This window comes from Leuresthes tenuis, unplaced genomic scaffold (genome assembly GCF_036924035.1).
Source record: "Leuresthes tenuis unplaced genomic scaffold, fLeuTen1.0.hap1 SCAF_23, whole genome shotgun sequence".
NCBI lineage: Eukaryota > Metazoa > Chordata > Actinopteri > Atheriniformes > Atherinopsidae > Leuresthes > Leuresthes tenuis.
The window spans coordinates 3,298,409-3,325,550 of record NW_027325377.1 but is presented as its reverse complement, the minus strand read 5'-3'; the positions used below and the strand labels follow the sequence as shown (position 1 = coordinate 3,325,550).

Genomic DNA, 27,142 nt, shown 5'->3' with positions numbered 1-27,142 from the left:
TCAGGCTGTGTTGGAGAATAAAGGAGCTGTAAAAAGGTTGCGGAGCCAGAATGGCTAAAAAAATGGCAAAAGGCAGTAGTTTATTTTACAGAAGTGCATGTTGCAGCAAACTTTATATGTTAAAGTTGAAAAGAAAAGAGACCCAACAGCTGCTTAAAATTGTCCTTTTTCCTCCACAGCGTTGTGGTTCAGAACCACAGCGTTCCAGCTGGCTCTTCTTCTCTGCTGCTGGTTGGTTTGACACCTGGCGCCCTCTACAGGCTGCAGGCTGCCACCATCAGCGGAGAGCTGCAGTCCAAATTCATCGGTCTGGAAGCTCGCACAGGTGAGATCATCCAACCTAAACACCTTAAAACCTCCATGTCTTCACTCCTGGGCCACTGCTCCGTTTGCCTCACTTCTGCATTGTGAGAATATCGAGTTGTTTTTAAACAGTGGAGCTTTATTGTTCAGGCAGCCAGAAAAAGATTCTGATGAAATAATTACAAACAAAGACGGAAACTCGTTTATATAACTCTGATTGTCGGCCATTTGGAATCTTATTGTGTCGATACAATATTCCCATGCAAGATACAATCAGCCGCTGTAACAGGAAGCAGAGCCTTTCAAACAAACAACCGGCTGACCGGGAACATTCAACACTAAACAGCGTCTGAAAGTGTAAAATGAAGCTTGGTGCCTCTCAGAAATGACTTCATCTGTGAGAATAATAAACTTAAAAGCCTTTTTGATTCTGAATCATTTCTATTGTTCGGTATTTTTCGAGATCCGTACGGTCAAGACGGCTCGTCATCATGATTTTCTGCTGTGTTTACAACCATTTAAATGCATGACAACACAGCAGAAAGTGTGAAATTCTGCATCTTCAGATAAGAAATTTGATGTTAAGAATGTCAACGGATGTTCTGCAGAGCTTTAAGAGCTGCAGATTGGTTTATATATGACTTACTATACATTGTGAGGACTTTTTTACATGGTGACAGGCATTAAAAAGCTGCTCAGAGCTGTTTTTATGAAGGGAATCACAGGTCCGACAATCAGCTGTGATGATTGGCTGGCTGGGGCCTGTGGTCCTCACAAAGATATCCAGTAAAAGAGTGTGAGGCGATAACATCGGGCGGTTTTTAGAACAATGCCTGAAATGCCAAAAAAGAACGTCAGGAATGCAGACAAAGACACTCCCAGGACTCAAAGGCTTCCTGCACACACACATTTCTGCCATCATACCTTTGTGGGGACTCTTCCTGACAACCTCCTTTCTCAGGCCTTTCACCCAGAACTAAACCTGACTCCAACCTGAACCCCTTAGCCACGTCTGAACCCTGAAACAGCTCATTGGAGTTTGTTTTCCACAAAGTGAGGACTGGGCATCATGTCCTCACTTTCCACACAAGACTTCGGTTGATTTGTGGTCCTCACAATGGTGGTTAAACAAACATACACACTCACACTCTCAGAGCACCTATTGTTTTCCCAAAAATGTCCCGGGTTATTTTCAGGACACCGTTTGTGTGTCAGTGTGTGTGTGTTCGAACCAATTAGCTGTGCGACTGGTGGAAAAACAAACTGAAAACAAACTCCGCCCACAGCGCCCTCAGACGACCTTCGATTGGTCGATAGATTTTCAGCGAAACATGATGGAAAACAAGTTTCTTCCTGTTTTTCATCAAGACTTTTGTTTGTTTAAAGGAACAATTCACTAAAGTGATCCAACTTTTTTACACGTGTCTCAAATGTAAACACTGATTATTATTTTAAATAACGACAACCATCTTTTGTCTCCAGCCCCGGCGTCTGTTTCCGAGGTGACGGTTGCTAACGGCGGCAGGTCAGATGCCCTGCAGGTGTCATGGCGTCCTGTGGCGGGCGTGGTGGACAGCTACCTGGTCCGTCTTCAGGACAAGAAACAGATTGTCCACACGCTGGCCGTGCCCAGATCCTCGCCGCCCGAGTGCTCCTTCAGTTCTCTGTTTGCTGGGCGCCTGTACTCCGTCACCATAGTGACGAGGAGTGGCGGCCTGGAGAACGCCACTGTGGTTCAGGCTCGAACACGTAAGGATCTGCTGGATTTGTTCTCATTCTCTATGTCATTTAATTGTTTTCTTTATATGTTTGTTCAGTTTGTTTAGTGTTAAATTAGTTTATTTTTTAGGTTTTTGTGTTCTTTTTGTCTTAAAATTGAACACGTCTGTATGTTTTCCTGATCTGTCCCGCAGAACCTGCGACTGTCCAGAATCCAACAGCTGTCCACTCTGCCAGAGACTACTTCCTCAGGGTGAGTCAGTGGGACATTCGTGTGCTTTTAGGTTGCACCGTTGTACTATGAATTTCCCATGTTAGATATCTAAAAGTGAAATAGAATTAAATAAACTTCATATTTAAAATGCATTTAAAACAAATTGCTGTACAGAACACAACACAAATAAGAAATCATACAAGCAGAAACAGATTTAAAGCATGTAGAAGGAAAAAAGACAGAACCAAGTGTAACCTGGTTAAAATTGGCTGAGGAAATGTTTTCAGTTGGGTTTTAAGCCTTAAAGGGGAACTCCGGTGTTTTTAGACCTTATTTCTGGCATGAAATACGTTCATCTACTCACCGAGAAACAGTTTGGTGAAAGTCGGCGTCCTTCGGAAGATATTTAGATAACTGGAGATCCATATAACGGAGTGAACGGGGCTTAGAGGATGCAGCCTCTAAATAAGGCATTATCTGTCTTTATTTCACCAATACTTTAAGAAGAATGAATGAATGAAAGTGTGCTATAGCTCTGTTAGCTCATAGCTGCTGTGTTGTTGTTAATGGCGGCTATCGGCTATCATATGGATCTCTGTGCTGCAGCGGAAGGTGGTGATGACATCATCGAGTGTGTAGAAAGCCCTCTATAAGCCCCCCGATAGCCACCAATAACAACAACACAGCAGCTATGAGCTAACAGAGCTATAGCACACGTTCATTCATTCATTCTTCTTAAAGTATTGGTGAAATAAAGACAGATAATGCCTTATTTAGAGGCTCTAAGCCCCGTTCTCTCCGTTATATGGATCTCCAGTTATCTAAATATCTTCCGAAGGACGCCGGCTTTCACCAAACTGTCAGAAAGTCATCAAATCAGCTGATTGGTGCTGCCATGTTGGAAAAAGTCTCATTACTGTGTCTGCTGTCGTTTCAGGTGTACTGGCGTCATGCAGCTGGCGATCTGGACCACTACGTGGTTCTGATCCGTTACAACCACAGCGTGGTGCAGAACAAAAGCGTCTCCACCGGACACAACGAGTGCGCCTTCTCGTCTCTGACACCGGGGAGACTCTACACCGTCACCGTGGAAACCTGGAGCGGAGACTTTGTCAGCAGCATCTCCACCGATGGTCGAACCCGTGAGTTCGAGACGAAACAAACCCAAAAATGTGTGTGTTTTGGTGCTTGTTTCCTTACTGTCTTTTCCTCCAGTTCCAGCAGCTGTGAGCGGGCTGTCGCTGGGCAACACAGGAACAGCTGATCTGAACGTCACCTGGGGCCCCGCCCCCGGAGACGTGGACCACTATGAGGTCAGTAAACACCTTTAAAGTGTTAAAGGGGAACTCCGGTCTTTTTAAACCTTATTTCTGGCATGAAATACGTTCATCTACTCACCGAGGACCCTATTTTTATGTTGGTCTTTGACATGTTCTCATCTGAATCCAAAGCCAGCGTAACTTCAGTCCACATCCGTGATGATTATTGCTGCTGCTGACCTCAAAAACTCTTGGAAGCAGACTGAGAATTAGAAAGCTTTGCATCAAGCACTTAAAGTTCAGGGATGCAGCATTTTTTCAGCTGAAAGGAGCTCTGTGGCATCTTCCAGACCACGAGAAAAACTGTTGGAGGATGTTGTTCTTCAGACCGATGGTTTTTCTTCAGAGCATCTTCTAAAGATGCGTGGGCTGGAGAAGATGCTTTAAACACTCTCTGGATGTTTTTGCTCTGCTTCTTTTCAATATACAGTCTATGCAATGATATTGTTTATCAAAATGCTGCAAAAAACAGGGGTGAAAGGCCTCAAGCAGCTCAGAAACCTGCACAACTCCCAGCATCACGGCTCAGTGGAGGATTATTTTCTTTCACCTTCCGCTTCAGAGGGAAATTATGAAAATGAACAATGTTTTTTTCAGCCTTTAAAGCTCTTTTCAGCATCATGAGGCGATAGAGTTGTGACTACCCTTTCTTACCTTTTCCTAAACATCCATCACAGTCATCACTGGTGTGAGTAGTTTGGTCATTAAAGGGGAACTTCAGAAGATATTTAGATAACTGGAGATCCATATAACGGAGTGAACGGGGCTTAGAGCCTCTAAATAAGGCATTATCTGTCTTTATTTCACCAATACTTTAAGAAGAATGAATGAATGAACGTGTGCTATAGCTCTGTTAGCTCATAGCTGCTGTTATGTGGCTACTTGCAGCTATAGGAGAGCTAACGGAGGGATTTCTACACAGGCACTCTACTGGGACCACTTCATCCACACGCCCCCCTGCAGCACAGTTTATTCACTCCGTGCTCTGTGACAGTCGGCTAACTTCACACAGAGTTTGCTGCTGATAGTTTTGTGCAACATGGCAGGATATTTATCAGATTTTGACAACGTGGACGACGACTTTGAGTAAGATGGACGTTCTTACCGGAAGGAATGAGCTGTGCTGCAGGGGGGCGTGTGGATGAAGGTTCTTGTATTTATGTCCTTTCTACTGTTCTTTTACGCCTGTTTTTATCATCCTGATGATCTTTACTGTCTTCTATAGTGACGCAATGAGAATGCAGCTACTTAAGTAAACCTTATTAAAACTCAGAAGGAAGAGGGGGATAAAAAATGGAGAAAATGGGATTGTTACAAACATCAAATCAGAGCAAACATCCATTTTTCCTGTGTTTATGATCGATAGATTGACTCTTGACTCAGCTGTAATGCACCAAACGTCAGTTTATTGTTTTCTTTGTTTATACAGAATCTGGAATAAAAATACAGCAGCCGGTTATATATACAGCAGCCGGTTATATATACAGCAGCTGGTTATATATACAGCAGCTGGTTATATATACAGCAGCCGGTTTAGGCCCAGTTCGACTGCCTTAATCATGATAAACTTTTTAATTAATTCCTGTCAAGTAAAAGAAACTAAATATTATTTTTATTTATGACAGAAAACTGACAAAACTGAAAGTTGGAGAAGCTGCTGCCTAAAAGTTTTTATCTGTCACTAGAATAAGAAAAAAACTGATTGATTTTGTAATTGAATCCTCATTCTCATGAACTCAGTGATTCAGGGGGATGTTAAATGATCCTCTCTTCGGGTCATGACCCCTCAAACAGTTTTCTCATGTGCTATCCTCCCTGATTTGAGCTCTTTACTCGCCTGTGCCTGCAGGTCACCGTGCTCTTCAACGACACTCGGGTTTTCCCTCCGGTCATCTTGGGCAGCGAGGTGAAACATCACCTCCTCACCTCTCTGACTCCTGGCCGGCTCTATAAGATCTTGGTGTCAACATTCAGCGGGCCGTACCAGACGGCTCAGGTCCTGGAGGGACGGACAGGTAGGACAGCTGGGTATCAGCCACAAACTGAGTTAAAACACCTCAGAGTGCAGGTTTTGGTGGATCCAGATGTGGTTTGTGTCCCCTTCAGTTCCCAGTGCTGTAAGGAACCTGCGGATGCTTCCTCAGCGCGGTCAGACGGACTCTGTTAGCGGGCTGTTGGTCACCTGGATGCCTGGAGACGGAGACCTGGACATGTATGTCGTTTCCCTGACGACCACGGTGAGCCATGTTTACTGATCTGCCTCGAGTTAGATGATGGATGGATTGACTGGTGAAAGGATGATGTCATCACTTCCTCTCTCCAGGACGGAGTCGCCATCGATACTCGCGCCGTTCCCAAACACGTCTCCTCCCTGGACTTCTTGGATCTGATCCCGGGCCACGCCTACACCGTCACCATCCAATCAATGAGCGGGACGTTGTCCAACAGCAACACGGCCGCCGGCAGAGCAGGTTGGACACCCTGATTGATACCATTATTATAAATGTAACGATTTGAGTCTGTTTAGATTAAAGTAATAGATGTTGTCATTGTTTTTTGTGCGTTTGCCTATGGCGTAACCACGCATTCTTTGGGGGGGTCGTGCCCCCCCCCAATATTGAGAAAATACCAACCTGTCCCCCCCAATATTGAGAAAATACCAACCTGTCCCCCCCAATATACAGAAGAAAATATGTAAAATGCATGTTCTCCTTTTATGAACCCTGGCAAGGGATCGGTCTCTTGTTATGTCTTATTTATTTTCAACTTATTTCCGTGTGTTACCGTGGTAACGGCTGCGCCGCGGTCGCCGTTGTTGATGCTAAGACTCTAGCCAATGAGAGTGACCCACCGGGCGCGCTTGCGTGTGTTACCATGGGAACGTAACGGCTGCGCCGCGGTCGCCGTTGTTGATGCTAACACTCTAGCCAATGAGAGTGACCCACCGCGCGCGCCGCCGTCTCAGCAGCGGCTCTCCTTATCTTTACGTTGGACTTCTACTTTTGACGGAGCCGCTGCTCAACAGAGCAGATTGTACCAGAACAGGAAATCCAACACAGAATCAACAAAATAAACTTCCGCCCCCTTTCAAAATAAAACAACTTAAAACAAAAATAACATTAGACTATTAGACTTTTCATTGTTAATGCACATTTTGAGACATTGACACAATAGAAATGAACCTGGACTTAAAAGTCCTCGGCACATTTTTTGTTAAAGGAAAAGTCTGTAATTTGTTACATCATTAGTTGTCCTTATTAAAATATTTCCATAAACATGCTTTGGGTATTTGGTCGTTTTCCATTGGAAGCTGTCCTATTTGCTACAGAACTACTGGAAGAGCATAATTGTAATTGGTAGGTGTGTTTAAGGTCAGTAAACAGGAAGCAACTAACCAAAACAAAGTGGGGGGGCAGTCACTGTCTCTGAGAAATTACACTATTCCTTTAGATGTGAACTTACATGGTCAATGTAGTCCTCTAAACTATGTTCTAAATGTCCAATTTTTCATATATAAATAAAGAATTGTAGATAATGCACTCAACAATTTTGTTTTTCTTGGACCCCCCCAATGTCTAAACCATGGTTACGCCCTTCAGCTCCAGCCACTGTCACGGCTCTGCAGGCCGACAACGACCACACCACCCACAGCCTGACTGTCAGCTGGGAGCGGCCGGTGGGCGTGTTCGACGGCTACAGCCTGCAGCTGCTGGAGAAGGGCGACGTGGCTCTGCTCAACCGATCCGTCGCGGCGGACAAACGAAGCGAGCGGCTGGAGGGTTTGACGTCAGGGAAGTGGTATCGTGTGGAGGTGGTGACTCTGAGCGGCGGCGTCAAATCGCTGAACGCCGCGACAGCAGAGGGACAAACACGTGAGTGGCGTTGTTTCCAGTAATCTGCAGTGAGGGTCGTGATGTAAACGCTCATTTGGAACATCTTCCTGGTTCAGGTCCGGCTGCGGTCAGTAATCTGACGGTCACCTCACTCAACACCTCCTCTCTCAGCTTCTCCTGGCTTCCCTCCGACGGCCACGTGGACATTTACAACCTGTCGCTGCACCGCGTCATGGAGGCGGCGGCCAATCACAGGCCTCCAGGGAGCAGGAGGGAGCATAAGGTGAGGAGCACCAGTCCAGCTTTTACTGAGCTGTTTCAGGGTTACGTTCACATTAACAGGCTGAACATCTGTGTGGACACAGAAATCTACCAGCTCTGATGTTCAAACACACCTTCTGTCACTTCAGGATGTGTTCTGCAGTCCTGAAGCACTTTGATTCGTGCTTTTTTAAGTCTGATAAGCAGATCAGGGAAGTTTTTTTCCACCTAAAGCCATCCAAGCCCTAATAAGTTCAAGGTTAGACGACTGCAATGGACTTTATGTCGGCGTCATTGTGCAAAATGCTGCTGCTGCCCGTCTTTAACCAACACTAACAGACCTGTGCACATCACTCCTGTTCTTGACTCCCTTCATTGGCTTCCTGTCCTTTTTATAGAACTGATTTTAACCTTTTAATGTCTGTTTTTAAAGCTCTTATCGGCCTCCCCCCATCGTATTTATCTGAGCTTTTAACTGTAACCCTGGCAGAGCTCTGAGGTCAACAAATCAACTTTTGTTGGAAGTGTTCAGGTCAGAATACAAGCCCTGGGGTGACCAAGCCTTTTCTGTTGCTGCCCCCAGGCTCTGGACCCCCCCCAGATGCATCTTATTTCTGACCTGGGCCTCTTTAAATCTAGGCTAAAAACATATTTATTTCAGATGGCTTTTAATACCCAGTAGTATGGTGACACTTTTATATTATCTTATTCAATTTTGCTGTATTTTATTTTATTGCTTTTACTTTTATTTTATTGTTTTTTACTCATATTTTCTTTATTTATTATCTGCTGTAAAGCACTTTGGATACACCGAAATGGATTGTTGTAAAGGGCTGTATAAATAAAGTACATTTACATTTAAGTGAGGCCTTATCTCTCCTCCAGGATCTGGCATTTTAATTCTCATTTTTAAAACTTAAACTGGATTAGAAGCGTCTTATTTAGCAGATCTTCTATAGATTCCCACCTTTACTCACAACTTTATTTGCTGTTTGTGGTCAGGCTGCAGTCAGTCCAGATGTACACAGCTGTGTTTTCTCCGGCCTGCGACCCGGGAGTCTGTACAAACTGCAGGTGGTGAGCTGGAGTCGAGACATGAGCAGCGACTCCTCTGTCCTCGCTCGAACCGGTCAGTCTGCCAGTCTCCTTATTCCCTTTATGTTCCTCTTACTCTCCATCTAACCTGATGTCTTTAATGTCCCCCCTCCCTCTCTGTCGGCTCTGCAGTTCCGTCTCCGGTCTCATCTCTTCAGGTTCAGAGTTCAGGACGGACGGACAAACTGACGGTCAGCTGGCAGTACGGAGAAGGAAGCTGGAGCAGCTACCAGGTACATTTATCTGCTTTAGTTGGTCTTAATTAGCAGTGGAAAAGGGAGTTGTGTACATCTTAAACATGACTTTTTAACAAAAGACTGAATATTCTGGCAGGAAATTGTATTTTATGATGAATGTTTAACAACCCAAACAGAAAAATCAGCTGAAAATTCAGCCGGTTGCGATTCTTTTAATCTTAAACCGGCCTCCTGCTCCTCTTTCTTCTTCTGTGCTTTTGGTTTTAATGTCTCAACCGGATGGATGACTTGTTTCTATATCTAAAAAAAGAAGCTGAATCTTTCTCCCTGAGCGCAGCCGTCGGTGTTAAGTCTTTTCGGATGATTTAAGGTGGTGTTGTACGACGCCTTTGGCGCCGCGGTGGGAGCTCAGACGCTGGGGGCCGAGCACCGCAGTCACACCTTCCTTGGGCTGGTCCCTGGCCGGCTGTATCGTGCTGAGGTCATCACGCACAGTGGAGAACTGCTCAATAACGTCTCAGCATTCGGTCGCACCTGTAAGTCACTTTAAAAGAAAATGCATTCATAAAACTTCAGTTGGAGCTTTAATACCCATCTGTTTATCCTCCAGCACCAGAACCACCCACCTCCCTGTCCGTCACACGAGGCCCGCTCAATGACACCATAGAGCTGTCGTGGTCTGGGCCCGACAGCGGAGACTACGATGACTTCAGCCTGCAGTGGACGCCTGCGGATCGCCTGACCGTCACACGCACTTACCTGACCAGCAGCGTCGTGGCCGGGATGTTTCCGGGGCGACAGTACAACTTCACCTTGATGGCTGTTAGTGGGGGCGGAGCCAAGGGCGGGCCTAAAGTACAGAGCCAGCCAATCCAGAGGAGCGTCAGGACAAGTAGGTGGAGCTGCAATGGTGGTGGGAGGAAAAAGGCACAAAATAAGGCAGAATACAGGCAGAAAATGTTCATTTTTCAGAGTTTAAACAACGTAAACGATGCCTTTACTGTATAAGTCACACCATTTTAAAAAAAATAACAACCCACTGGTGAAAGACGTTACTGTGCAAAAACAGGCTTTAGGCTGCTGGATTCATCCAAAGCCTCCAAAACATTTAGTTCACAGAGCAGCTACTCTGACATGAGAAGCTGTGCAGCGTTCAGAGGTCAGATAAAAATGTTAAAAAAGTGAAACTTGTGTGGTTTTAATGAGCCGATGTCCGTAGAGGCCAGCAGTGTGCTGCCTGCTCGCAGTGTGAGGCGTATCCATCACGTCGACCACTCGATGGCAGCAGACCATCAGCTCGGCTGCTTCTCTGCGGTTGAATCCATCTTTGATCACATTTTGTTTGTCAGCGAGGTTTTAGCTGCAGGGATCAGAGCTGATCGCCACAAGGAATGAAGTGAATCCAGGCCACATGGACAGCATTTATAAATACGACCCAGTTTCTTCATCTGAGGCCAGCCAAGCAGTCTTTTCCACGTATGGATACTGCTGCTGTGCTGCCAGGTCGCAGCAGAGCCTCAGCTCCCAGCTGCTGAGAGGATGCAGTGAAAAGTTTAAGGTTTCACAGATTCTGGAAGTGAAAATTTATCCTGTAATCAGGTTCTTTTTCAGTCTGCTGTGAGCCGCGAGAAGACAAATGTGTCCTCGTCTCTCTGTCCTCACGCTGCTTCATTTATCATCTCTAAGAGGCGTTTTTATCGTCTCATCAGGGCGAATAAACGGAGACGTTTATCTGCAGCAGACTCTTTTCACAGCTCTGAATAAATCAACGTGTGAGGAGTTTATTTCTCCCACCAAGGTCAAAGAAAGCACAAACTGGAAGTAAAAGTCTTCTCTCCTTTAGGGCCATCTCCTCTAAAGTCCATCCACTGCTTCCCCGTCTCATCCTCCTCCCTGTCCTGCTCCTGGTCGCCGCCGCCGGCCGACTTCGACTCCTACGAGGTCGAGTGCCGCCACCACGACAACGAGGAGCTGACCTCAGCACTGAAGCTGGCGGGGGGCGTCACCGCGGTAACGCTGGACCACCTGGACGCGTTCAGGAAATACTCGGTGACGGTTAGGGTGTTGTCGGCCGGACAGACGAGTCCGCCGGTGACACAAACCACCGTCACCATGATCGACCGTGAGTTTCAACACACCTGTATTTACATAAAGCTGTCAGTTAATAACCTTCTGAACGTGTCCCAGAAAGGCCGCTGTTTGAATAAAACCTGCGTGTAAATGGGTCTGATCTCCTGGGAAACAAAGACACCAGCAGAGCTCATAAATTCATCTGCACAAGGAGAAGAAATGATCTTTAAATGCTTCAGGAATAAAAACGAGGTCACAAACTGTGTAGCAGAGAAGTTAGCACAGATCTGCAGCTACCGGTGATGTCACAGCTAAAAGCTTTCTGAGCAGTAACTCTGTGTTAAATAATCCTTTGACAACGAGCAGCTGCGTCTTTTTTCCCTTGACTGAAATAATCACAGTTCAGACCCAAGTGACAGAAAAATCACAGAGATTTACTCTCTAACTGGGCCGAGCTTGAAGAGCAGCTGCAGGACTCCTGCAATGAAAACACAAGGAGGGAACTTTCTTTAATGTCATTGTGGCAAATAACACACTCGGTCTTTGATGCGTCACTTTATTTCTTCTACTTGCCCTTTCAGGAAAAAGTCACCGTGACCCAAAACCCACCCTCTTTGTCTTTCTTTCTTTCTTTCTTCCACTCGGTTCACACGTGTCTCTTCCAGCCGCCCTCTGCGGGACTTAAATCATAAATCATCCTGACACAACCAGACTGGAAAATGAAAAACACTTAAAAAAGGAAGAAGAGATGAGTCTGCAAGTGTCTCTATGGGGCAGTGGTGGATCCAGATTGTACCACATCAGGGGCCTCGTGTCCGGCAGCCGTTATTCATAGCTTGCTGCAGTTAGAAACCTACCTTTTAAATGCAAATCCAGGCAGATTGTGCCACTGAGAGTCTCTTAAACCAGTGGCTTTGCTCTCAGGTCCTCCGGTCCCGCATCCCAGCATGCGTATCAGCGAGAAGTCGTCCAAAGTGACGTCGTCCTCCATCTTGTTCCGCTTCAACTGCTCCTGGTTCAGCGACGCCAACGGGGCCATCCGATACTTCGCCATGATCGTGAGCGAGTCTGATGGTGGGAACACCTTTGACCTTAACACAAACCCTGAATACAACACAAATACTGTTATCATTGGTGAATAAATCAGCAGTTTTAAACATGACCTTAATCATTTGTTTGCTGGATATTTGTCTATCCTCTGGAACAGCCAATGAGATGCAGCAGCCGGAGCAGCGCCACCCTCTGCCCTCCTACCGCGACTACATCAGCAACTCCTCCATCAGGGCCTATCAGACCGCTTACTTCCAAAACCGCTGTCCTCAGGACGCGGAGCCCTCCGCTGGACAGGTAACAGCATCCTTAACGTGTGGCGGTCAACGAGTAAGAGCCAATGATTATTCTGATTAAAATGATCAGAAGAATCACCTTTTCTCAGAGCGTTTCTATTGATTAATGAACGAAACACTGATCAGGTGGTGGAGGTGAATCTGGGTGCTGGAGGCGACCGGCTGGGCGGGGCCTGCGATCATTACCATGACGACGACCTCTACCTGAGAGACAGCTACGGCAGCTTCTGTGACGGGCCGCTGAAAGCCAAAACCTCCTACAGGTACAGGAAAAGCCCTGCAGCATGGTCCCGAGCAGCTTATTGATCGCTGCAGGAGTCTAACGGGTGTGTGTGTGTGTGTGTGTGTGTGTGTGTGTGTGTGTGTGTGTGTGTGTGTGTGTGCGCAGGCTGAGTGTGCGAGCCTTCACCAAACTGTTAGATGAACACCACAGAGAGTTCGCTCAGCCGCTCTTCAGTGACACGTACCTGTCCTCGCCGCTCAGGACTCACGCAGGTGAGGGACCACAAACTGCCTGAACCGATTCATCAGCTGACACCTGGAAGCTTTATTCAGAGAAACACAAAGCGAGCTGAGCTGTGGTGTTGTTGTTCTGCATCAGAGCCTCTAGGTGGCGTGGTGGAGGGCCTGAGTGCTGGGATGTTCCTCATCGGGATGATGGTGGCAGTTGTGTCTCTGCTGGTTTACAGGCAGAGGCTGCGCAAAGTGTGAGTACAACAGAGCCCAAAGGACCCTCTTTACCACCGTTCTCATGGGTCAGATTTACTTTGCCTTTGAATTCAGTTCAGTTTTATATAAAAGTGCCAAATTACAACAAATGTCATCTCAAGGCACTTCAATAATCCAGTCCAATTCAAGCCAATAAGAGTTCAATTCATTGTAATCAAATCCAATTAATTAGATTAAGAATTAATCCAATTGATTCATATAGAGCCAATTCAAAAACAACTTCCCAGCTAAGGAAACCAACAGGTTGCACTGAAACTTCTCTCTGATCCAATCCCCGTCCTGAGCTGCACGAGGCGACTGTGGAGAGAAAAAACTCCCTTTTAACAGGAAGAAACCTCCATCAGAACCAGAACCAGGAAGGGTCCATCTGCCTGGACCAGCTGGGGCTGAGAGGACAGGAAAGAGGGGACAACAAGCAGCGTAACACCAGGCCAGAGACACCTGCTGAGAGAGAGAAACACAAGTTAATGACAGCAATGATGTCAGAGGGAGGAGAGGTGCATCATGGGAGCTCCCCCAGCAGGCTGGGCCTATAGCAGCAGAACTATGGGATGTTTCAGGCTCACCTGAGCCATCCCTAACTATAAGCTTTATCAGAAAGGAAAGTTTCAGCCTGATCTTAAAGGTAGAGAGGGTGTCTGCTTCCTGAAGCCAAACTGGCAGCTGGTTCCACAGAGAGGGGCCTGATAACTGAAGGCTCTGCCTCCCATTCTGCTTTTAGGGGCCTGATAACTGAAGGCTCTGCCTCCCATTCTGCTTTTAGGGGCCTGATAACTGAAGGCTCTGCCTCCCATTCTGCTTTTAGGGGCCTGATAACTGAAGGCTCTGCCTCCCATTCTGCTTTTAGGGGCCTGATAACTGAAGGCTCTGCCTCCCATTCTGCTTTTAGGGGCCTGATAACTGAAGGCTCTGCCTCCCATTCTGCTTTTAGGGGCCTGATAACTGAAGGCTCTGCCTCCCATTCTGCTTTTAGGGGCCTGATAACTGAAGGCTCTGCCTCCCATTCTGCTTTTAGGGGCCTGATAACTGAAGGCTCTGCCTCCCATTCTGCTTTTAGGGGCCTGATAACTGAAGGCTCTGCCTCCCATTCTGCTTTTAGGGGCCTGATAACTGAAGGCTCTGCCTCCCATTCTGCTTTTAGGGGCCTGATAACTGAAGGCTCTGCCTCCCATTCTGCTTTTAGGGGCCTGATAACTGAAGGCTCTGCCTCCCATTCTGCTTTTAGAAACTCTGGGAACCACAAGGAAACCTGCAGCCTGAGAGCAAAGTGCTCTGTTGGGGAAATATCCAACTGTGAGCTCTTTAAGATGTGATGGAGCTCGGTCATTAAGAGCTTTATATGGGAGGAGAAGAATCTTAAATTAATTCATTTATCAGCTCTGGCTTTAGTCAGTTTAAGTTAAACCAACTTTAAACACATCCTCGGTATGTTTGACCCTCTTTCTGATGTTTCACAGCGTGCAATAAAACATAAAAGTAGGATTTAGATCAACATGCAATCTGTTGGTTTCCTTAGCAAGGATATTATTTTTTGAATTGGCTCCATATGAATTAATTGGATTATAATTACAATGAATTGAATTCCAATTGGCTTGAATTGGACTTTATTACTTAAGTGCCTTGAGATGACAATTGTTGTAATCTGGCGCTATATAAATAAATTGAATTAAATTGAATTGAACATTAAAAGTGAGTCGTGTCTGTGGCTGACCTCTGGTAACCCTTCTTATAAATCAGTTTAATCCCCCAGAAACAGCCTACATGCTCCAGAAAATGTCCCATCAGCGTTCTCTGTCGTTTGTAACAAAGTTAATTGGCTCCAAACGTTTTAATTTGGACAACATTTGGATTAGCAGAGCTGTTAAACTGTGTGCAGGGCCGTGCAGGAGAACCCGGTGGCGAGGATGAGTATGTGGAAAGAAGTTCCAGCCTCAGGGATGTATATGGGTGTGAGGAGGTAAGTGTGTGAGAGATCTATAATTATTCTACTTGAGGACACGAGAGAAGCAGTTATTAGTTTCCAGTATCTCCCACGTCCAATATGTGAGCGTGTGAAGTATTAGTTTCCAATAAAGTGCCGCTTCGCTCTGCCAGATGACATCATCGGTCAGTCCACAGCATCTGTTAATTTCTGTGTGTTTGTTACTGATAAAACACTAAAAACAGCAGCAGCCTTTTTATTATTTAAAAATATTAGCGAAGGAAAGATAATAAGTTTGTCCAGAGAGAACAATTCATCACAATTTAAAGGGGAACTGCGGTGTTTTTAAACCTTATTTCTGGCATGAAATACGTTCATCTGCTCACCGAGAACAGTTTGATGAAAGTCGGCATCCTTCGGAAGATATTTAGATAACTGGAGATCCATATAACGGAGTGAACGGGGCTTAGAGGATGCAGCCTCTAAATAAGGCATTATCTGTCTTTATTTCACCAATACTTTAAGAAGAATGAATGAATGAACGTGTGCTATAGCTCTGTTAGCTCATAGCTGCTGTGTTGTTGTTATTGGCGGCTATCGGGGGGCTTATAGAGGGCTTTCTGCACACTCATCTACTGGGATGATGTCATCAACATGCGCCGCTGCAGCACAGTTTATTCACTCCGTTAAGAACGTCCATCTTACTCAAAGTCGTCGTTCACGTTGTCAAAATCTGATAAATATCCTGCCATGTTGCACAAAACTATCAGCAGCAAACTCTGTGTGAAGTTAGCCGACTGTCACAGAGCACGGAGTGAATAAACTGTGCTGCAGGGGGGCGTGTGGATGAAGTGGTCCCAGTAGAGTGCCTGTGTAGAAATCCCTCCGTTAGCTCTCCTATAGCTGCAAGTAGCCACATAACAGCAGCTATGAGCTAACAGAGCTATAGCACACGTTCATTCATTCATTCTTCTTAAAGTATTGGTGAAATAAAGACAGATAATGCCTTATTTAGAGGCTGCATCCTCTAAGCCCCGTTCACTCCGTTATATGGATCTCCAGTTATCTAAATATCTTCTGAAGGACGCCGACTTTCACCAAACTGTTCTCAGTGAGCAGATAAGAATAAGGTTTAAAAATACCGGAGTTCCCCTTTAAAACCAGATGTTATATCTTCCTCATTCCTCTGTTAAACACTCAAGAACTGCTCATGTTTGTTCCTGCACTCAGAGCTCAGAACAGGATTTTTATGATTGTCTATCAGTTAGCCAATCAGAAGAAAGGATTTTAAAATATGTAAATGAGCAGATGCAGGATTAAGCAAAGTTGAACACTAACCACAGAAGGTTAACACTGAAACACACAGCAGCTAATAGTCATGCTAGTTGGACCTTCTTCTTCCCTTGCATGTCTCTGTGTTTTCTTCTAATTTGAGCCTATTTTATGCTGCTTTTCTATGTTATGTAGATCCTTTTTTTGGCAATAAAACTTAAAAGCTTAACCTGAGAGGTTCCGTGTCATAATGCAGCATTTATTAACACTGTCCCTTTCAAATAAACTCTAAATATAACTTGATAACGGGCAGTTATATCTATTCATTCAGGGTTTATTTGACAGGGACAATACATTAAAACAATGTACATATGACTTCTGGCCATAGATAGTTTGCAGCCTCTGTTGCTGATTTGGCTTTTGAAGAGAAGATTGTGAAAGAAGCACAGAAAACTAACAATAAAACAATGATGACATCATTCAAAGAGCACAGCCGACGTGCAGAAAAGGTATTTAACAGTGAATTAAGATGAAATCAAATCATTTGACCCGCTATGAACAGCTTTTATTGGATATTTAGAGCTCGCTGCTGCAGTCAGGCTGAGGAAATACTGGCTTTTAATGGTGGCTTCACATGTCCTGCACTTGTTTGGCATGCTGGTTGTGCTCAAACTCAGAAATGCATGATGTAACTTGGAATATTAAACACCATTTACAGCCGCAGCTGTCGCTATTCAACTCGTCAACACAAACTGACTCTTGTCAGAAACGCTCCATTCACACAATCTCTGTTTTTGTTATCTGGTCCGTCGATTTTCACAGTCAAAAGTACAAATTCAGCACTTTTATTCAGTTCTGACCGAGTTCTTTGAAAGAAAATCAGCCCAGAAACCTGCAGTCTGAGTTCTCTAGTGCGCCCCCTGGTGGAATCTCCAGGGAACACGTGCAGTATGACGTTAAAACAGTTGTTTCCCTGCCTCAAAGCAGACTGTTTCACCCTCAGAACGTCAATAATAACTCAACTGTGTGTTTTTCTCCTCCTGCAGTAACCGCCGTGTCACCAGGTGAGTTTTAGTCCTCTGAAACTATTCAAAACGTCAGTTAAAACAGCTGATGATGAACAACTTTAACATGTTTGCTCGTTTTTCTGTTCAGTCCGATCAAAGCCTGCCACTTCGAGTCCCATCTGACCAAACTGCAGGCCGACTCCAACTACCTGCTGTCTGAGGAGTTTGAGGTCATTTTACACCTTTTTTTGATTGCAGAGTTGTGCGTTTAAAGAAATAAATCACTGTGCTTCTGGGGTAGGGAAGTGAGGAAAGTCATGTTAGCTGAGCAAACCTTCACTTCCCAAAGGAGATGCATCATCATTCTTTATGTACAATATGTGCTGGCGACGCACCAGCAACTAAATAAAAGCCCCTGTTTCTGTTAAATGTTCCCCTAAAGTTTCCCCTAAATGTTGTGTTTGTGCAGGACCTGAAGGACGTGGGCCGCAACCAGATGATGGACGTCGCCAGACTGCCGGAAAACAGAGGAAAGAACCGCTACAACAACATCCTGCCATGTTAGTATGAGCCGGTGCGGCTTCAACTCTGCTGCCGCAGCAAGTCAAACACAGGGAAGCCGTCAGTAATTAGTCTGAGCCCCTGAGAGCAAAATAAAGCAATCAGTAAGAAAATCAATAAAACCGTGACATCGTCGGGATGTTTAACAGGACAGTACCTGTTCCCATGGCAACACGGAGGGTTGAAGCGATGGAAACAAAAATAATCCTGAGCACACAGAGTCTGTTCAGAGCCCGTCTTTTTACCAACGTTTTACCAAATGGTGACAAATCCCCAGATTAGGTTTGATATCACAGAACAGAGACAAACAGCACAGTTAATAAACTAATAACCAATAATAATAATCAACTAATACTTTTGAATGAGCTGTGCTGCAGCAGTGGGCGTCGATGACATCATCCCAGTAGACGAGTGTGTAGAAAGCCCTCTATAAGCCCCCCGATAGCCTCCAATAACAACAACACAGCAGCTATGAGCTAACAGAGCTATGAGCTAACAGAGCTATGAGCTAACAGAGCTATGAGCTAACAGAGCTATGAGCTAACAGAGCTATAGCACACGTTCATTCATTCATTCTTCTTAAAGTATTGGTGAAATAAAGACAGATAATGCCTTATTTAGAGGCTGCATCCTCTAAGCCCCGTTCACTCCGTTATATGGATCTCCAGTTATCTAAATATCTTCCGAAGGACGCCGACTTTCACCAAACTGTGAGTAGATGAACGTATTTAATGCCAGAAATAAGGTTTAAAAATACCAGAGTTCCCCTTTAAAGTGAGCCAGCGTAAAGTTATCTAGATATTTTTTCTTGTTTCTGTCCTCCATGTTCATCATGTAACTGAAGCCGTTTGTGCTGAAGATTAATCATCTGAAACATTTCATACTAAAGTCAAACTACCTCGGGTTATTGGAAGAAACATGTTGATTATAAATCCTTAAATATGTGCATTTACAGGAAACATATCCACCTATTTCCTCTACGTGTGCATCTACAAACTTCTAACTTTGTCGTCTTCATTAATCACCAACAGAAAATGTTATTTATAGAAACTAATGGGGTGTTTTAAAGTCAAATGAAGCAGTTTGCAGTTGATTTGTTGTGCCGTTTTTGGTTAAACGAGGTCATTAAGTGTCAGTGTGTAACTGCAGTAAAATCTAAGGTCATACGTTTAAAACACCGGCAGCAGGAAGATGAACTGTCAGAGGAATCAACGCCCACAGTGGAACACATTTGAATGAATATTCCCACAATAATCAAGTACTTTTACTTTCACAAAATCCTTCCATCTGAACGGTTCATGTTTCTGTGTCCAGATGATTCCACCAGAGTCAAGCTGTCGTACCTGGAGGACGACCCCTGCTCCGACTACATCAACGCCAGCTACATACCTGTAGGAACGCGCACGTGCTCACATGCACACGCACACGCACACTCTGACACGGACGCGCTGATCCCTGCTGTGTGTTCGCAGGGTAATAACTACCGCAGGGAGTACATCGCCACTCAGGGGCCGCTGCCAGGCACCAAAGACGATTTCTGGCGGATGGTGTGGGAGCACGGCGTCTACAACATCGTCATGGTGACGCAGTGCGTGGAGAAAGGACGGGTGAGTCGTTTGGTTTCACCCGACCAGCAGATATCCATTCAAACGCAGAGATGGTGCGAAAAGGGTTGAATTTAAAGGACAAACTCAGTGGAGAATGCAGAGGTGACGTTGTTTGGACGCCATTTTGTGTTCTTGCTTGATCTCAGGTTCTCTTTCATATGTGCAGACCCTGATTTCTGACTAACTGTAGGGTCGGCCTCTCCAATCAAATCAGCCCCCTTCACAATCACCAGATGTTCAACCTATCTGTCCACAGATATTTAACCATTTATATCAAGGAAGCTGCTCTCATGCACATATTTTCTGTTTCTTTTGTCAGGAACTGGGACTGAAAATCAGCCCATTAAGACTCACTTAAAGCATCTCCAGACTGTCGCTCTGCTCTAATAAAATCCTGACTTACATGCACCCTGATCTAAGTTAATACATCTGTTATTAAGCTACTGATAAGCACTCCAACCCCATTTAAAAACTAAAAATCCCTTTAACTTACACACTGAAGAACAAAGGTGTTTGTGTTTCGATGCAGATTGATCTTAAATTCGTTTGATTGGTTTAGATTCGACCAGGTTGGACTCCCGAAATGTTCTGAAGTCTTCAGATGTTCTGTTTCCAGGTGAAGTGTGATCAGTACTGGCCTGCAGACAGAGAGCCGCTGTACTACGGTGACCTGGTCATCCAGATGATGTCAGAGTCCGTCCTGCCCGAGTGGACCATCCGAGAGTTCAAGATCACCTCGGTACCTGCTCTTTGACTTCGTATAGAAAGTTGCTTTTGCTGCACCAAAGCAAACTTTAAAAGATTATATACGTGTTCTTGAAAGTTTAGACTGACTATATATAGATAAAGTTCACAAGAACTTACACAGGAAGTTGTAGTTAAAGCCCTAAGATTGAACTGTTTGAAATAGTTGAGGAGTATATGAGAAACTGAGCTGACAGCTGATGTTACCACAGTCGCTGTGGCTCCACATTCAGCTGCCAGGCTTCCCCCAATCAGATGGAACTACTGCAGGTTTCCAGGAATTAGACCCTGACAGACAGCAAATATTCCCACTTACTGCTCCTTTAAATTCAGAGCAGAACATCAGAAAAACAGTGCTGTCCGGGTGTGAAAGAGGCACTGAAGAGCATTTTATGTGGTGATGAAAAGGCGTTAAATGCAATCTGCTGCAGCAGCACATTTGATTTATTTCCTCACTCATCGGCAGCTGATAATGAATTCTTCCCTGATGAATCGTGGCAGGAGAGCAGCTGCAGTTACCCTCGGATGCTGCGGCACTTCCACTACACGGTGTGGCCCGATCACGGGGTCCCTGAGAGCACCCAGTCCCTGATCCAGTTTGTCAGGACGGTCCGGGACTACGTGGACCGGTCTCCAAGTACCGGAGCCACCGTCGTGCACTGCAGGTGAGACACGGCTCACCTTCCTGATTCATTCTGGATTCCTCTGTTTTCCACCTCTACCGGACTGGGTTTTGGGCCTAATGGGCTGTTTGTGTGGCAGTGCCGGGGTTGGGCGCACCGGCACGTTCATGGCGTTGGACCGGGTTCTCCAGCAGCTGGACTCCAAAGGAACCATCGACCTGTACGGCTGCGTGTTCGACCTCCGCCTGCACCGCCAGCACATGGTCCAGACCGAGGTACAGCGCACGCCGCAGAACATGCCGGTGGCCCGATGGCGACGGCGGTGACCTCACCGTGTGTGTGTGTGTGTTTCAGTGTCAGTATTCCTTCCTGCATCAGTGCGTGCGCGACGTCCTGAGAGCCAGGAAGCACCGCAGCGAGCAGGAGAACCCGCTGTACCCCATCTACGAGAACTTCAACCCCGAGTACTGCCACGGTGGGTCCATCCTCCCCGGCACCCAACCCCCCGCAGAGCTGGGAACTTTCCCCAGCGTTTGCAATAACCGATCAGGATTTAAATGTCACTGGGCTTTCTGTGAACCGTGCAGCAGGCGGGAAACCTCCCCATGGTCATGATTTAAGGCTTCGTCCTTTCAGATTGGAAGGAGTGAATTAAAGAAAAGAATTCTGCGAAAACATCTTGAGAAAAGGGAAAAATCTGCAGATTAGGGCTGCAACTAACAGTCGACTAGTCGTAGACTATTGAAAAGATTCGTCGACTAATCGGATAATTATTCATTTTTTCTTAAATTTAGCATGAAGTTGCTTTAATTATGTGGCAAATGATAAGAAACACAAGACAGATGAGTGAAAAATGCGTCTTTTATTCAACTTTGCTGCTGATTCATACAAAAAGTAAGTAAAAATGTCCCATCTAAAACCAGTTCTTTTGCAGAAAGGGCTCCATGGTGTCTCTCTTCTTCGGACTGCATGCATTTAATCAAAAAATATTTGTCAGGCGTAACGTTAAAGCGGAAAAACGCTTATAAAATGTACTGTAAAGGTCTGCTTTACAAACCTTGCAAGTAATATTTTTATTCGCCGTATTCAGGCTAAAATGCTCCTGAATTTTAGAAGTTTTGGTACCGTAGCTAATGTGTTGGACGCTGCTATTTCTGTGTAAATTACCGCGAGACGCTGTTGTGCATCTGAGACTCTCGGCAGGGATTGTAATTAAATGCGATGCCTCAATCTGATGGACGTCGCCAACGTAACCGATCAGGATTTAAATGTCACTGGGCTTTCTGTGAACCGTGCAGCAGGCGGGAAACCTCCCCATGGTCATGATTTAAGGCTTCGTCCTTTCAGATTGGAAAGAGTGAATTAAAGAAAAGAATTCTGCGAAAACATCTTGAGACGAGAGGAAAAATCTGCAGATTAGGGCTGCAACTAACGGCTATTTTAACAGACGATTCGTCACGACTATTTAAACGATTAGTCGACTAATAGCATGAAGTTGCTTTAATTATGTGGCAAATGATAAGAAACACAAGACAGATGAGTGAAAAATGCATCTTTTATTCAACTTTGCTGCTGATTCATACAAAAAGTAAGTAAAAATGTCCGATCTAAAACCAGTTCTTTTGCAGAAAGGGCTCCATGGTGTCTCCCTTCTTCGGACTGCATGCATTTAATTAAAAAATATTTGTCAGGCGTAACGTTAAAGCGGAAAAACGCTTATAAAATGTACTCTAAAGGTCTGCTTTACAAACCTTGCCAGTAATATTTTTATTCGCCGTATTCAGGCTAAAATGCTCCTGAATTTTAGAAGTTTTGGTACCGTAGCTAATGTGTTGGACGCTGCCATTTCTGTGCACTTTGCTGTTGTGCACGTGCGACTCTCGGCAGATGCCTCACTCTGTTGGAAAAACACGTCTGGTGGCAATAGGGCTGCACGATTATGACCAAAATCATAATCACGATTATATTGTAATCACCATTAAAACATGTATTTTTGTTGCACCATTTATAAACAAACACTGTAGCAACCATTTTTAGTGAAAAATTCAACTTTAAATTAGAATAAATGATAAATAATGTAAAATAAAAACAAAATCCCAATAATTTAACATTTTAAAGTACTTACTGTATTGATCGGACACGTCTTTGGTCAGATAAAAAGATATTATGGCTGTTATTTCTGCGTGTCTTTGGGAGGTGGATGGATCGGGTTCTGCTGTAATGGTTGTCTGGGTCGGTGCTGGACACGGATTTTATGAATTAACATTAGCTTTGGCCTTCTTTCATTCCTCACATTTAGGTTTGTGATGTTTTTTCAGGTGATTTAATAAATTAGTGGTGTTACTCTGGGGCAGACACTACTTTGTTGCACTCTTTGCAGATAACTTGCTCTTGTTTAACGTCACTTGACCTGAATCCAGACAATGGATGTCGCCCCGTTTCGAGGCTCAAGCTCCTCGCCGTCTCCAGATGCTTCTGGATTCTTCTCAGCTTTCAACATGACTTCTTCTCATCAGTCTAACTCATAGACGGTTTATAACCAGCTGCCTGCAGGCTGTCTAACTGCGCGCTTGTTATTCAGGCAGCTTAATGAAGCCTTAACCGTGCTGGCGCCCCCTGGTGGTTGGTGGACTACTGGTTGACAACATCTGGTCAGATGCAGGCAGCAGAGCATTTTGAATGTAAATAAAAAACGATCAGGTTCATTTAAGTGTGGCCACCAAAATCATGATCACGATCAAAATAGGATTAATTGTGCCGCCCTATTTCTATTATCGATTTTTGACAGATGAATCGTTGCAGATTAATCTGTTAAAAGAACAAATATCACTACAGCCAAACTGTGTTTTCTCCATCATTCACTGATGAGATGCATTTCCACTGGGGTTTAGTTCAACCTTTCACTCATTTTGGTAAATAAGCTCGTCAGATGTCAGGATTTACTGTAAACCGAATCTGTTTTGGACCAAAAAATGGAAACGAAGCTGTGGACCTCGGTCTAAATAAGACGACGTTCATATTCCTGTTTACATGTCGCAGTGCGGTCCGGTTCAGCAGCTGATACCATCGCTGCATTTGTCATTTTGACACTGCAGGAGCAGCTCTTAGAAGAAGTATATTCGGCACACACAAACGTGGCCACTAGCCCACGGGCGCATCTGTGGGCAGCACTGTGTCGTTGCCATGGAAACAGACAGTAAAAGAAGTGCGAAACATGTGACTCTGCCATGTTGACCAGTGATCCTCGCTCTGCTTTACATCAGAGGCACTTTTACCACAACTATGAAGCATCCCTGCTTACTCAGTCTTCCACAACTTATTTAATCAAAAGCAGGCGTTTTTATATCATTTACATTTGGACTTTTGTCTGAGCACGTCAACAAAAGCAAATCTGCTTCAGTGTTGCCAGGTTGGTGGAGGTTTCCAGCCTTATTAGTATTAACCTTAATACTAATGCTTCAACTGCAGTGCCCTATAAATATGAATAAAATCCAAGTGTTGGACACAAAGTTGAACATAGCTTCCATCACAGCTTTATTTAGCTGCTGATATTAGCTGATATAAGCTGATATTAGCTGATATAAGATGATATAAGATGATATTAGCTGATATAAGCTGATATTAGCTGATATTAGCTGATATAAGATGATATTAGCTGATATTAGCTGATATAAGCTGATATAAGCGGATATTAGCGGATATTAGCGGATATTAGCGGATATTAGCTGATATTAGCTGATATTAGCTGATATAAGCTGATATTAGCTGATATTAGCTGATATTAGCTGATATTAGCTGATATTAGCTGATATAAGCTGATATTAGCTGATATTAGCTGATATTAGCTGATATAAGCTGATATAAGCTGATATTAGCTGATATAAGCTGACTTTACTCACGTTATGTCAGGATATTACTGAAGTGGGGCTGTTTAATTAAACTATGGCATTTTGATTGATTATTTTAGAATATAAAGCATAAAGTTTGATGTCCAGTGGTGCTTTTTAGCTTTGGGGAACTCATCTGTTTCTTACTTCTGTCGCCTCAGATTTCATCTACACCGGACGCTAGAGAGAGACGATCGCATTCATCCAATCAGGAGGGAGGACACTTTCTTCCACCTGCCAGCAAAGTTTCAACAAACAAAACAAAACTGGAGATAAAACCTCTCAGCTTTTCATTTGATTCATTTTACACCAACAGAAGCTGGAAGTTGTGTGTTTGCTGGCTCCACAGAGGTGACCTCCTGACTGAAGCCTTTTTAATAATCAATAATTAACTAAAAGCACTTCTCAAAGTTACCAGGTTGTCAGGACTTTTTTGTTTCTTTTACCAAAGCTGATCTGACCTAAAGATGAGGAACAATGAAGCAACATCAGGCTGAAAAAGACCTGCTAAACCATCTTTTAACCTGCTCCGGGGAAACTTTTGATCAGAGTTTCTAATCTAATATAAAAGGTGTCTCTGACTCCTGATGTCAGACAGAAACCAAACTGAAAGCCCATTAATGCTGAATAAACATCAGCTGTTCTGACGGCATGATGATCATTAAATTTAACCAGAACGTAGAGTTGATTCAGAACAAAAATTAGACCCTTTAAATGCCTCCAATCAAAGCTGAGCCGTGAAAACGTAAATTAGATAAGAAACCAATCAGATTCAGAGCTGAATGCACTCCTTGGTGCCGTTTAATGGCTTCTTCTTTCATTGTTTTACCTAAACTTTCCTGTCTTCCCACATCAGTTATAACAATGAAATCCTCATAGTTTCCAGATAATAACCAGCCAACATTTACTATAATCAGTCAATCGGTTACTTTTTGAACCCAGAAATCCCAAAGAACAATAACTGCAAATGATCCGGGTGATTCTTAAAGACATCTGGTGTTTGTTAGGAGCGACAGCACACAGGGAAGCAAAGCCATCTATTTTTATACCCTCTATAACTCTGTATGTTCTCACTGCTCCATATAAGCTGTTTATTTAAAAAGTTACACGTATTGCTGTATGTAAATATTGATGTAATACTCCTTTTTTTTTTACATTCTAATGAATTTATATGTCTGTCAGGTATGTTCATGCTGTGGATTATTTAGATACTTCCATTTTTTATTATTTTTTGTCAATTCGCTGAAAGCAAATCAAACATCCTGCGTTCAGACTTCAATTTACTGCTTTCTGATAGTTTTTATAGGAATAAAAAGCTTGGAACGGCTACAGTGAGTCTTTCATTGCATCGTTAATAAACTGTGAAGAATAAATAACTGTTGTAGCTAAATAAATTAAGTCTGAATGGAAACTGGAGGCTTTTGTTTTCCTCCCACTTCTCAGATGAAATTAGAAAATAAAGCAAATAATCTCATTTTATGAGTCTTTTTGAATTGAAATGCTACATTTCTCCTGGTTTCAGACTGAATTCGATGCTTTGTCAACCATCTTTTGTTAAACGTGACTGCTGGTTAGGTTTTTAGTCGTTTTAAATGTCATTTTAAATGATTTCTGATCCCACGTGAAGAGTTTTATTGATTGAAAGACATAAAACTGGGCTACAAGTCATCTGAATTGGTTCCAATGCATAAATAAATCAGGACAATGAGAGTTCTGACTGCCTGTCATTTTTGTATTTTGAAAGTTTTTTGTCTAATTTGAGAACTTGTGATGTTTCTTTCAGGCTTGTCATCCAGGCCTGAGAGAAAGTAGAAATCTGCCTGTAAACTGAACCATAAAGAACTAATTAAAAGTAGCTGCCCCACCGCTTCTGCTTCAGTCTTTCTTTGTGTGGGAGAAAAAGCACAGACCAATAAATGCTGTCACCTGTTGAAATGATTAAACTGCACACACTGCTGGTGTTTAGGTGGATCTCTGCGTTTCTGCAGAAGCAAAGCGCCACAACAGTCAGATGCACAAAGAGAAAAGGAAACCAAGCATCCGTGGAGCTGACTCTCAAACCTCTGATCTCCACATTGATCTGGGGCGCTGAGGCCGGGGCAGAACTGGGTGCCCCAGTTACAGCAGCTGCTCACAGGAGAGCCCGAATCCCTCCAGACCAAACACCAGACATCCCTCTGTGAGCTGGCAGAGTCACACACAGCTTCAAGCATCACGAGTTCAGCCGGCAGCTTCGGTCTCAGCCTCAAACAGACTCAAAGGTTTCTGCTTAACTGCCTGCTTTAACGTCTTGAACACATTCAGGCAACAACAAAGTCAGCCGACTATCACCTTAAGAATATATCAAGGCTAAAAGATCCGATGTCTCAGCAGGACCTGGAAGAACTAGTCCATGCATTCATCTTTAGTAGGTTTGATTATTCTAACAGCATCT

The 27,142-nt window shown here is 44.2% G+C and overlaps 1 protein-coding gene across 1 annotated transcript in view; it reads left to right on the top strand.

Moving 5' to 3' along the window:
- ptprb (protein tyrosine phosphatase receptor type b) overlaps positions 1-24,960 on the top strand; it is a 41,465-nt gene extending 16,505 nt beyond the window's left edge. Inside the window, exons 10-40 of the mRNA XM_072377027.1 lie at positions 180-325; positions 1,786-2,052; positions 2,217-2,275; positions 3,174-3,378; positions 3,452-3,549; positions 5,405-5,570; positions 5,662-5,792; positions 5,879-6,026; positions 7,155-7,427; positions 7,505-7,671; positions 8,652-8,778; positions 8,877-8,977; positions 9,312-9,477; positions 9,552-9,833; positions 10,785-11,063; positions 11,936-12,085; positions 12,219-12,358; positions 12,484-12,620; positions 12,746-12,852; positions 12,959-13,064; positions 14,963-15,043; positions 17,326-17,343; positions 17,435-17,516; positions 17,756-17,846; positions 19,162-19,238; positions 19,320-19,454; positions 20,071-20,193; positions 20,700-20,863; positions 20,961-21,096; positions 21,176-21,296; positions 24,870-24,960. Of these exons, the coding sequence (XP_072233128.1) occupies positions 180-325; positions 1,786-2,052; positions 2,217-2,275; positions 3,174-3,378; positions 3,452-3,549; positions 5,405-5,570; positions 5,662-5,792; positions 5,879-6,026; positions 7,155-7,427; positions 7,505-7,671; positions 8,652-8,778; positions 8,877-8,977; positions 9,312-9,477; positions 9,552-9,833; positions 10,785-11,063; positions 11,936-12,085; positions 12,219-12,358; positions 12,484-12,620; positions 12,746-12,852; positions 12,959-13,064; positions 14,963-15,043; positions 17,326-17,343; positions 17,435-17,516; positions 17,756-17,846; positions 19,162-19,238; positions 19,320-19,454; positions 20,071-20,193; positions 20,700-20,863; positions 20,961-21,096; positions 21,176-21,296; positions 24,870-24,892 (4,306 nt within the window). The 3' untranslated portion in view covers positions 24,893-24,960. The remainder of the gene's footprint in view (positions 1-179; positions 326-1,785; positions 2,053-2,216; positions 2,276-3,173; positions 3,379-3,451; positions 3,550-5,404; positions 5,571-5,661; positions 5,793-5,878; positions 6,027-7,154; positions 7,428-7,504; positions 7,672-8,651; positions 8,779-8,876; positions 8,978-9,311; positions 9,478-9,551; positions 9,834-10,784; positions 11,064-11,935; positions 12,086-12,218; positions 12,359-12,483; positions 12,621-12,745; positions 12,853-12,958; positions 13,065-14,962; positions 15,044-17,325; positions 17,344-17,434; positions 17,517-17,755; positions 17,847-19,161; positions 19,239-19,319; positions 19,455-20,070; positions 20,194-20,699; positions 20,864-20,960; positions 21,097-21,175; positions 21,297-24,869) is intronic.
- Positions 24,961-27,142: the final 2,182 nt, after the last annotated feature.